General features: G+C 39.1%; 1 protein-coding gene across 1 annotated transcript; it reads right to left on the bottom strand.

The window, feature by feature from the left end:
- Positions 1-2,188: 2,188 nt before the first annotated feature.
- On the bottom strand, positions 2,189-3,976 carry LOC132560543 (uncharacterized). The gene has a single exon (XM_060225208.1). It carries the CDS (start codon positions 3,974-3,976, stop codon positions 2,189-2,191), a length of 1,788 nt encoding a protein of 595 aa, XP_060081191.1.
- Positions 3,977-12,587: the final 8,611 nt, after the last annotated feature.

The following is a 12,587-nucleotide window of genomic DNA, read 5'->3' as shown; positions in this document are numbered from 1 at the left end:
TTATCAACATTTTACACAACTATATGTATGTACAGTGAGTTATCTATGGTTGGAGGTGTAGGGGGATGATATCAGTTACTGTCAAAACATAAGATGGATAACTCGGCATAAATGTGTTCAGTTAGCAGTGATTCAACATAAACCGCTCTTGATCATGGACAGTGCCTGTTTCACCCCTGAAAGACAAGTAGTTCCCGGTATGACGTGAAGAACAGGAGAATACCGACATGTCAACTGAATCAAAACAATGAGAAAATATTATCAGATACGTATTGATTATTATACTAATACAGGGGAAATCAAATAAAGTGTTCCGGAAGGGTTAACGTCTTCCGCTTCATCTACAATACTAGATATGCACATGTAGACCAAGTTAATTGTTCCGTCATTTCAGTGATTTTCAGTGTTCAGTGATTTTAATGTAGTAGTCGTGCTTCTTCGCATACCAAAACCACAACTCCGAGGGTTCGTTTAAGCGTTTATTTTCAGATAGTAATAAAAAAAAACCTGCAACAGATACAACATATATTACTACGAATCACACCTATTACACACTAAGAATATCACAGGATCAATGAATGTCATCCTGACCGTAGTCAGTTACTAATTTAACAATTACACTGTTAACTACATGTACATTCCTATAAATTATACAGAAATTACAGCTTAATTATAAATTAACGAATATATAATATTAGACATTAATACACATAAAATACCCATCTCTTCAATGCGAAGAAGGTTTTTTTTCCCGGACGAAGTCCGCCGAGCACCAATTCTGGCTCGAAGCTTACACTATACAAAAGGAAAGTACGATACACATCAAAGTCTTCTTCTTTAAAACTATAGACCTATATGCTTATTAAAAAATGTAAATTGACCACACCCAATATTTGAATTTACTAGATTCCGAAAACATTTACTTTTACTTGAAACAAACTATTACATAAATTAAATATATTATTAAATAGATACTATATTAAATTATACTCATAGTTACATACTAAGTATCGGGTACTTATATTACTCCTATAGCTAGTGTCCCACAAATAGCAATTATGACTAGGTAACTTGTTAATCTCGCCGCATCGGCCGCTCTGCCCAAAATGACCAGTGCGCTCCCCGATCACCCAATATCCCCTGTAAATATACTAATAATAGATAAGACAGACTGGACAAACTGGTTTACAAATACAAACGTCACATACATCTCGCGCTACACTCTCATTTTCACGTGCCATACTCGCGCGCGCGCTAAAATCCATGTCGCAATGCGCCACGTACAGAATAATACGAAAGGTTGACTTCCGGTTCTGACACGCGAACGCCTTACGATAATATTAAAACAATAACAATTGCATATAGCATGTGATGTCGAGTGAGTCCAAAGAAATACAAACTAAACGCCTTTCATGAGTTTCTTTATTACATATACAAAGTTGCTAGTTCCTTTAGCCATAGTTCACAATCATCACAAACACAGTGTAGGGGTTCTTGGTTGCACCTAGCTTGCGCCCCAACCTGCGGTAAAAAACTGAAAAATACAGAAATTAACCTGTGCTTAGTACATATTTCAACAAAATTAATCAAACTTCAAACGTTTAAACCGTATCAAAGTTACCTCATGGGTCACCTAAGCCTTGCTAAATCCGCAAGTCTGTTTCCTTTGGACTTTCACGTAAACATATCCCATGATGCATTTTTCCACGACGTACAAAGAATGAACTCTGAACCCTGACCTGACTACCAGAGCAGACGGACAATAAAAAAAACTAGCGTTTCACTACATTCCTCGCCTGATTGCTAAATTACTACTACATTTAAACCCTGTAAACATTCATATTATTTATAACCCGATGAAAATATATAATATCAAAACTTATCTGAATAACAATGAACTAAAGATTCTAAGCAACAACATTCACTTGTCGCTGTCAATGTTCAACACAATAATTCACTCTGCCATCAATAGTACTAAATGAGTAATAGGACGGATATACGAAACCGATCGTCCATTACGAATTGTCTTAACTCTGACTTTACGAACAAGACCATCGTGACTAGGGAAAACACATTCTACAATTCCCATTGGCCAGTCATTACGATGAGAGTCATGATCCTTCAGCAAAACAATGTCACCTTGTTTCAAGTTTGAACGTTCGTGATTCCACTTTTGTCGCGTTTGTAGCTATTGTAGATAGTCTCTTCTCCACGCGTTCCAAAATTTCTGGGCCAATACCTGAACATATCGCCATTGGGATCGATACATGTCTTTCACTGAGAAGTCTACCAAGGTTAGATCTACATTTGGAACGTCAGTCTTTTGCGTAATGAGAGTACTTGGCGACAATACCACTGGGTTTTCAGGGTCGTCAGATACGGGTACCAGTGGTCGCTGGTTCACTATAGCACACGCTTCGGCTAGAAAAGTCGTAAGTACTTCATGCGTGAGGTGTTTAGTGTCAGTATTACGCAACATGTTGTCCAGAATCCTTCTAACGGTACCAATAAGCCGTTCCCAAGATCCGCCCATATGGGAGGCATATGGAGTATTAAAGGTCCATGTGATGCTTTCCTCTGAAAGAAAGTCTTTCACGGCTTTGTCCTCGACGTCAATAACATTCAAGTTAAGTTCCTTAACGGCTCCTACGAAGTTAGATCCTTTGTCCGACCTAATGTGCTTTACCGGTCCTCTGATCGCGATGAATCTCCGCAGTGCGTTAATGAAGGAAGATGTGCTCATCTCCTCTACGACCTCAATATGTATCCCTCTCGATACCATGCAACAGAATATTATAGCCCAACATTTTGCGTTAGCTTGTCCTCCCCTAGTTTTTCTTGCGCGCACATTCCATGGTCCAAACGCATCCAATTCAATGTAAGTGAAAGGCGGACATGGTGTCAAACGATCCTGCGGTAAAGTACACATTTTTTGTTCCACAAACTTTCCTCGGAGTTTCCTGCACACGACACAGTGATGTAAAATAGAGGAAATTAATCGCTTTCCTCCCACTAGCCAATAACCAGAAGAACGTATTTTACCCTCCGTAATATGTCGGCCTTGGTGTTCCGATTTCTCGTGATAATGTCTCACGATTAGAGTAGTCACGTGATGTTTTGCTGGGACAATGATCGGATCCTTTCCAGGTAAGTCAATGTCACTATTCTGAATCCTACCACCAATCCTCAGGAGCCCCTCGTCGTCTAGAAACGGCGACAATTTCAACAAAGAATTGTTCCTGTTTAACGGCAGTCCTTTCTGCAAACAGTCGATTTCCATCGAATAATATTCTTGTTGAACAACCTTCAGTATGAGGTTCTTTGAATCGTTAGCAAAACGCAACACGTCTGGATTGTCTGTTCCGTTGTGATGACGATGCGCGACTGGTTTCAGTAAGGTTATTGCACTAACCAACCTAGTCCATGACGAAAATCTCGCGAAACGGTCAGAATCGAGAACGAAGTCCTTCCGAACGCGAGTTTTCATGACATTTGTTTCGTTGACGAACGTTATTTCACCGTCGTCGTTACCAATCAACGGAAATACTTGGTCTCTATACGAACTTTGCAAATCACTCACGACGTCAACGGGTCCGTTCAACCACACTGACTTTCCAACGTCTTTCGCACGCATTGGCCTAGTCGCACTATCGGCAGGGTTACATTCACTAGAAACGAAACTCCACTGCTGTTTGGAAGATAACTTCAGAATCTTGTCAATCCGATTAGCAACATAAACGAAGAAACGGCGCGTGTCGTTAAATATATACCCTAGTACTACCTGACTGTCGGTATAGTAGTAGGTGGCGTCAAACACAACATCGACGTGTTCGGATATAAATAAACCGAGTTCAGTAGCCAGAACAGCCGCACATAGTTCTAGTCTTGGAATTGTATGTCCGTGGGAAGGCGCTACTTTCGATTTGCCAAGAACGTATCCAACAGAAGCATTTTCCTGTACGTCATAAATTTTCATGTATGCTACTGCGCCTATGGCATCCTTTGACGCGTCTGAGAATACGTGTAGTTCACGACGAATTGCCTTTTCCAATGACGAATTGGAGTAACATCTCGAAATTTCTAACTGTTCCAGATCTTTAAGCGAAGACCTCCATTTTTTCCAATCAGAGTTCAAGTCCGGAGGTAAAGGGTCATCCCAGTCAAGATCCTTTGACGATGTATTGTAGAAAGTACGCCTCGTTTGGTGAACGGTTTCACCTCATCAGAAACACTAAACGTGAACGTATCACAACCGACTTCCCAACGTAGTCCGAGACTCCTATGAACGATATCATCGAAGTCCATATCGCAAATTTCGCTGGTATCCTCTTTTGGAAACTGCTTTAAAACATCAACACTGTTCGACGAGAACTTGTGCAAGTGAATGTTTCCGTTTTGCCGTAATCGAGCTTGAGTGTCTCTCAACAACTGCACTGCGTGACCTTCGTCAGATACAGAGGTCAACCCATCGTCAACGTAGAAGCTCTCTTTGACGAAACAACACACCTCGTCGCACGCGGAAGAATCGATATGGTCGCAAGCAGATTTCCTTAATCCAAGTGTGGCAATACACGGAGAAGACGAGTTGCCAAACACATGCACGCACATACGAAATTCCCTTAGCGGTTGTGTGGGATCATTATCTTGAAACCATAAGAAACGTAGAAAGTTTCTGTCACGCTTGTGCACATAGAAGTTGAAGAACATCTGTTCAACATCGGCCATAATCGCAATTCGTTCCTTCCTGAATTTCATTAACACACCAACCAAATTGTTTATGAGATCCGGACCTGTCATGAGAATGTCGTTAAGCGAATGTCCATTAAACTTTGCCGCCGAATCGAACACGACTCGGATTTTGTTGGGTTTTTGGGGATGATAAACCCCGAATATCGGTAGATACCATGTTTCCTCGCCATCTTGTAACTCGGGAGCTACCTCTGCATGCTCCTTGTCAAAAACGTTTTGCATAAACGCACAAAACTGTTCGCGCTTAGTAGGAATTTTCAGTAACGACTTTCGTAGATTTTCTGCGCGATGCCTTGCCTGATCCATATTGTTTGACAAAGTAGGTCGTTCCTTTTTTAGCGGTAACGGTGCACTCCAATTACCGTACTCGTCCTTAATAAACTCCCCTTCCATGACACGCATGAATTCCTTATCCTGTTGCGAGTAACCAGGAATATCATCGAATTTTGTTCTTTGAAATATGTCCATTCCAATTGGCAACTTATCGGATTTTTCAAACTGAGCCTTGAAGTAATTCGGACACGGATCCATGAGAGTAGGTCTGCCATTCGGTAAAACGACCGTTTTGCTCACAGTTATGACCGTAGGTTTGTGAACGAGACCTAGACACGATTCTCCTACAACTACCCAACCGAATTTTAATTTCTGTGCATATGGTTCACGTTCATGTCCAGTTCGCTGTTCCAACACATGATGCGCCGAAATGAGATCTCTGCCAACGAGAAGCAATATGGGCGTATCGTTTTCATACTCTGGGATAAGATGAGCAATGTCCTGCATGTGACTATAGTGTCGTGCAACTTCCGGTGTAGGTATTTCCTGTTTCACATTCGGAATATGATTGCATTCTGTAATCAACGGTAATTTTAATGAGTATTCCTTGTCCAATGATTCCATTACGTATCCGCTGCTTTGCCTCCCGGTTACCTGAATTTCACCGGCACATGATGAAAGTACGTATCCGGTTTCCGTAGAATGATCTCCAAAATAATCGAAGAACTCACTTTTGGCCAATGTCCGATTGCTCTGCTCATCTATAATGGCATAAGCACGCAACACATTATTAAGTTGTCCGTCCTTGTAGATATTTACTAACACCGTTTTTGCACACGATTTCCCCACGAAGGGACCGGTTTCACCGCACAACTGTGTACACTTGGAATTTATCTTACGATTGTCTCCCCTGATACTTGTCCTTTCCTCGCCGTGAGACTGACGGGGCTGATATTTGTCATCATGAAACATAGTGCAATGCGATGAACCTTTACACACAGTACAGATTACTTTTTCTGTACAGTCCTTGGCCAAATGTTTGTCCTTACAACACTTAAAGCACACGCCGTGTTTTAAGAGAATTTCCCTCTTTTCGTCCTTGGATTTCGATAGAAACAGGTGGCAATCTGATAACAAATGCTTCACTTCTCTCGCACTGTCATGAAGTGGGCACAAAAATGCTGTAGGCACATTATTAACTTCCGTTTTCTTTGAAAAGACGTATGCATTCCTACTTCCGGTAGACGCAGTACGACGTTGTTCTTTGCTGACGCTAGGTACCGCAGTACCATCGGTGTAATTGAAACTCGGGTTTTTCATTCGCGAGCTCATTTCCTGTATGAACCTCTCGAAAACACTGAATTTCGGATATGTAACATTGTGCTCGGTTTGATATCTGCACGCATAGTCAGTCCATTTGTTCTGTATGAACACGGGTAACTTGCAAACAATTGGGTTTATACCGCTGGACGAATCGTAGTACGCCATTATCGAGCTGAACGCCGTGTTTTCCTTTACTGCCTGAATTTCCGCCAATATGTTCGAAAGATCAAATAATTTCTGACCATCTCGGTTCGCTAATTTCGGGAATTTGTTTAGCCTTTCCCTCAAAGATAACTCAATTTGCTCGGGCGCGCCGTACTTCTCACTGAGCCTAGTCCAGATTTTACACAAGGCTTTTGGTGGGTCGTGTATGTTTGCAGCACGTAGACTTACAGCCTGTTTTCGAGATTCTGGCCCCAACCATTTCGATAATAAGTCTAATTGTTCTTGAGGGCTTACATCAAGTTCCTTTACAACATTTGGGAATGACATTTTCCAGACACGATACTCCTCGGGTTTATCAGTAAACTGAGTGAGTCTACCCATAAGCAAGTCTTTCTTTAGCATAAATTTGGTCAAATCATTCAGTCCAGTTACACACTGACCTGGGGTGAATTCTCGAGCCTCAACGTTTAACGGCACTTTATGTGAATAGGGGTCGGATGTTTCATAACCGGTGTTCAAATTTTCGGCTTGACTCTGCACAAATTCAACTGTCCTAGACTTCCTGTGTAACTCCTCATCATCCGACGGTGCTTGTGAACAATGTCTGATAGGGCTACCAGTGTCAATAACGTCATCCATAGCCTTAAGCTCGGCTGCTGCCTCGTCCAGTTCTCTTTGTGATTTTAACAGCTGAAGGGATTTTTGCAATTCGGCCTCTTTCTCAGCAAATTTTAGCCTCACTTTGGCCGCTTCCAATTTCGCTCGTTGTTTCATATATACTGAACTGACCCTGGAGATGTTAGTTATGCTAGAACGCACTGAGGTTTTACTTGTTTTCGACTTTATTGACATAATATCCGAAACGCCGTTTTTATATTCACTTACACTATGCCGAGGTTTTTCCTCGACTACAAACCCCTGTGAAATGTTATCGACCACAGATACATTTTGAACTGGGTTTATTTTGTCAATAAATGATTGAATTTGGTCCAAAACCGTGTCACACTGGGATTTTAATGTTTCCACAGCTGTCATATGAGATAATAATTCTTCCTGGCCTTGTTCCGTTCTACTTTCTTCCAAATATTTACTGAATTTGGTTGAAACTTGTTCATAGGATTCATATGATTGGGTAATGTCTGATGCCAAGGATTTTAATTCATCCAAGTTCATATTTTCATACTAAATATCAGTTATGAGACAATCTAAATTTCTGTATAAATTTAACAGTCTATGTTTATACTTGCCGACTGTGTCCTCAAATGCCTGACGTGCATTTTCCGTCATTTTGATGGTTCTTTCTCCCGGGTTTTCAGCTATGAGTTTTTTACTGTGATGTCGAGTGAGTCCAAAGAAATACAAACTAAACGCCTTTCATGAGTTTCTTTATTACATATACAAAGTTGCTAGTTCCTTTAGCCATAGTTCACAATCATCACAAACACAGTGTAGGGGTTCTTGGTTGCACCTAGCTTGCGCCCCAACCTGCGGTAAAAAACTGAAAAATACAGAAATTAACCTGTGCTTAGTACATATTTCAACAAAATTAATCAAACTTTAAACGTTTAAACCGTATTAAAGTTACCTCATGGGTCACCTAAGCCTTGCTAAATCCGCAAGTCTGTTTCCTTTGGACTTTCACGTAAAATCCCATGATGCATTTTTCCACGACGTACAAAGAATGAACTCTGAACCCTGACCTGACTACCAGAGCAGACGGACAATAAAAAAACTAACGTTTCACTACATAGCACATATATTAAAATATGTCAAAATAACACTACCACATTAATGACATAGCGTTATCACAGGCCATCGACAAGTATGAATTGGAACTGAGAGACGTCGACACGGTGGATTTTAAGATCGACACAGGAATGTTTGATTCAAAAGTCTGGGTGAATGATTTTTCAGATGCGAAGGTGGTAGACAGATTTGGTGCGCCAGTCACAGCAATAACTATAAAAAAAAATCTGCCACTAGCACAACAGAGCGAAAACACCAACAGGAACACTTCGTGGTATTTCCGAGTGTCCGAAGAGTGGAGGACCTTGCGTAATTTCAAAAGAGCGGACATCGAACAGTTCCCCAATAGCCACACCTGTACAACTGACGAAGTGAACCACGTACTTGTGTGTTTTGCAGTCGAAGCTCGCAGAGCGGATGGCTCGCCGTACCCCTCAACCCCACTCTAGGACCCTATACAGCTGTCATATATATATATATATAAGAGAACATGGTGTGACAGATAAAACTTTCTGGATTCTAAGGATGATCTTTTTATAAACTTTCGGAGTACACTAGACGCCAGAAGGTAACAACTGACACGAGAAGACACCGTTATATAACTGAAACAAGCGGGCCCTATTACCCCGGAACAAGGAAAACCCATTGCAAGAGTCAGGCATTCTCGGAAAAGCTAGTTCCCAAACTGTTCTATTACAACTGCGAATTATTCGGGCTGCAGGGCCATCACGAACACCCCCGATCTACAAACGTCGCGATTCAACTGTGAGTGACTAGCGAAGGGAAAACATATATTGAATTCCAAGGACGAACCAGCAAAAAGCTTGCCGGGACTGCATCAAAGGAAAAGTTTGGCCAAAAGTGTCCTACACTTTTCAGACTCAGGACACTCCCTAAGTTTATATGATATCTACACAGGGTATACACCGACTGTAGCAGAAGGCCCGTTTTACAGAAGACCTCTTGCTGGTTGGAAATGTGGAACACGGCCGATTGGAGTGAATTAACTGGATAATTGTGAGAAAAAAACAACACATGGCTTAATTCATTTTCGTATTCACCAACACTTATCTTGGTGTCAGTAATATATCCACATAAATGATACTAACAGACGATTTTGGAAAGAGATCTACCATTTTCTGAATGTCCTTATTGTTTTTGGTGGTAAAACGACTGATTAATTATGTACATGACATTTTGCCTTTCAAATGAAATTTGACAAGTACTTATGTATAAATGCAGAAACCATAATTTAGTGTAAAATTTGTGCTAAGCATTTTACCCATTTTTTAAAAGACATTAACAAGGCGAAAATCCCTCATTCCACTTGGCTTGGCTGTTCCAGCGGCTGATATGCGATTACGTGCTACTTCAGTTTTTTTTTTACGTGACTGGGAAAGTACCGTCTGCTAATTGATAAAACACGTTCTACTGTTCATTTCCTCAAACTCATCAGGTGTAATATACAGGGTTTTATTTCTTCTTTTCTGGTATATATTGGCATGGCCGCAGTCAGTGATGAGGATGTATTGGAGAATTTGCGGTAGTACCCGGGAAACCCAAGATCTTCGGGACCAGAATGCATTGATCCTTGTCGATAATCTCTTCAACTTTCTCAGTATTAGCTGTCTGATATCTGATTTAGATGCAAAGAGTTTGAAATATTTATTTTTTATTGGAGTAATTAAAAGTCTTCGGCGACAGATACCTGTAACTCCCATTATTAAGTAATCTGGTAAGATTTCGTTTTCTTTTCTCCAAGTGTTCCGGAAAAGGGATTGAAAATGTTACCACATCATTCATCAGTATAGGAATGAATCCATCATTCGCAGTTCCCTTAGACATTTTTTTATCGGTTTGTGATGAGTGACAGGACCGTTGGCTAGGTCAAATGGTAGACGATTAATTCTAAAACCCCTAGGCGTCTCGATGTAAAAGCAGTTTGGTGTTTGTCGTCTTTCTCGTCTTCAACCTGCTAATATGCACTTTTCATGACGAGAAGAGGAGAGTACTTGAACTTAGAATTTCCTCAATACATGGCAAGTTATAGACAGTATTAACGATAAGACTTTTAAAGGAAAATAAAACCCAGACTGATATCAATAGAACGTTTGTCGACAATACTACAGACTGATATCAATAGAACGTTTGTCGACAATACTACAGACTGATATCAATAGAACGTTTGTCGACAATACTACAGACTGATATCATTAGAACGTTTGTCGACAATACTACAGACTGATATCAATAGAACGTTTGTGGACAATACTACAGACTGATATCAATAGAACGTTTGTCGACAATACTACAGACTGATATCAATAGAACGTTTGTCGACAATACTACAGACTGATATCAATAGAACGTTTGTCCACAATACTACAGACTGATATCAATAGAACGTTTGTCCACAATACTACAGACTGATATCAATAGAACGTTTGTCGACAATACTACAGACTGATATCAATAGAACGTTTGTCGACAATACTACAGACTGATATCAATAGAACGTTTGTCGACAATACTACAACTGTGGAAAGATAAAGAGTCATGCCAATATTGCTTGATGCCTGTTTGGAAAATCTCACCAACCACTTGCTTCACGGTACCGAGGGGAAATCTCTTGTTGATTTGATCTAAACATATTTTATTATCGGTGGCAGATAAATGGATCAGAGACAAGTTCTAGCAACTTATGAACTCTAAAAATATTATACACTGCACGTGATATATATCTATACTATAAACATGAAAATGTTTAATTCGTAGCCTGTGAGGTACAATTGTAAACTTAAATAATTTTGTCTAATATAATATAGTCTAATATAATATATATATAATATAGACGTAACTTTTAATAATATCAATCTTTCCTGTAGCGTGCTGCGCATGCGCCAGCCTGAGTCGATTTTTCTAGTCGATTGTTACTATAGATTATATAGAGAGAAAATCTTTAAACTTGAATAAAGCATTTTTTCGTTCAAATGACAGTATTTTTCTCGTATACATTTGGATGCTAATATTATAAGCTTTAATATGATATTTGAAAATTAAAAATAAGTTGTGAGGAATCGGTGCCTTGGTTTAGTTAAAGTTCAGAAGTTTATTTACTAAATAAAGAAGGATTTCCACTAGAAATTCGCTATATCACCGACTTCAAAGTTAGATAAAAAATATTTCCCAAACTTCGTGGATATTTTTCCCGTATAGGTTAGTTTCTAAATTTATCCAGGATTCCGACACTATGATTTTTTTAAAAATAAGTGTTTAGGAATTGGTGCCTTTTTTAAGATATATGTACATAGGTGTAGATTCAGAAGCATCATTTTACGCTGGTGTGACGTCATGGGACCAGAGTTATCGGGTCCCTGGACATACTCCAGTGTAAGTATGGCGTAATTTCAATGATTTATATTTGATAATTAGAATTTTATACTAGTTAATTTGTTTAGTTTGTTTTACTTCAGCACTTTGACAGTGTATATCCATTTTTAAAAACACTGTCTTAAAAACATACATTAAAATAAATATGTACGCGGAACAGGTCCAAGTTAAAACTAAGATATTAATCACAATTTTCCATAATTAATGAATATAATGTGTACATAAAATTTATAAATATTATTGTATCACTGTAATATCAATCAGTATGAACTGGACACGGATGAGATTTATATAGACATTGCCTGTTATCTCATACTTTTGTGTAAGAACATCAAACAATATAACGGTACAAGTATCTAAAAATTCTACTGTTACAAAGCACATAACCTTACCTTATATAAACAACTATAGGGATAGACGGCAACCTACCATTTTTCAAAAAAAAAAAAAAAAAATAGTAATAATTAAAAAAAATAAAAGTTTCGATTCTCTCATGAGCAATTTTTCTCCTTAACTTTCTTTTGAAAGTTCATAACTATGGTTTTTCTAACTTTTTTTTCTTTTCTTTTTTTTTAATTATAAGATTGTGAAAACAATCTAAACAACTGAGAAGACTTACCAACACACTGAATTGTGTGGCTGTGGTGTATGTATACGTAATTAGGATGTGACAATTATCGCCTTAAAAATAATCATCACAGTTATTGTTTTCAATGGTATGGCTTTACCACCTGTTGTATGTTGTTTTACTTGACACTACTCACTCAAAACTGTCAAGCGGATATATTAGGGGTATATCGTGGATCTATAAGCATGGCTCATCATCTTCGACCACGTGTTCCAAAGAACTGAAAAATTGTCAATGAAGGGGAAAATGTTGAATTTGTAGACCATCATAAACACCTGGGAGTAATATTAAATGAAAACTGTAAATGGACTAA

This window comes from Ylistrum balloti, unplaced genomic scaffold, assembly GCF_031769215.1.
Source record: "Ylistrum balloti isolate Yb309-2 unplaced genomic scaffold, AGI_CSIRO_Ybal_v1 Utg371076, whole genome shotgun sequence".
Lineage (NCBI taxonomy): Eukaryota > Metazoa > Mollusca > Bivalvia > Pectinida > Pectinidae > Ylistrum > Ylistrum balloti.
Note: the sequence above shows the minus strand (reverse complement) of the source record. Positions and strands in the feature narration are given on the sequence as shown.

Bases quoted from the DNA above. Each gene is read 5' to 3' on its own strand.
- LOC132560543 (XM_060225208.1), bottom strand. From the start codon at position 3,976: ATGAAAATTTATGACGTACAGGAAAATGCTTCTGTTGGATACGTTCTT.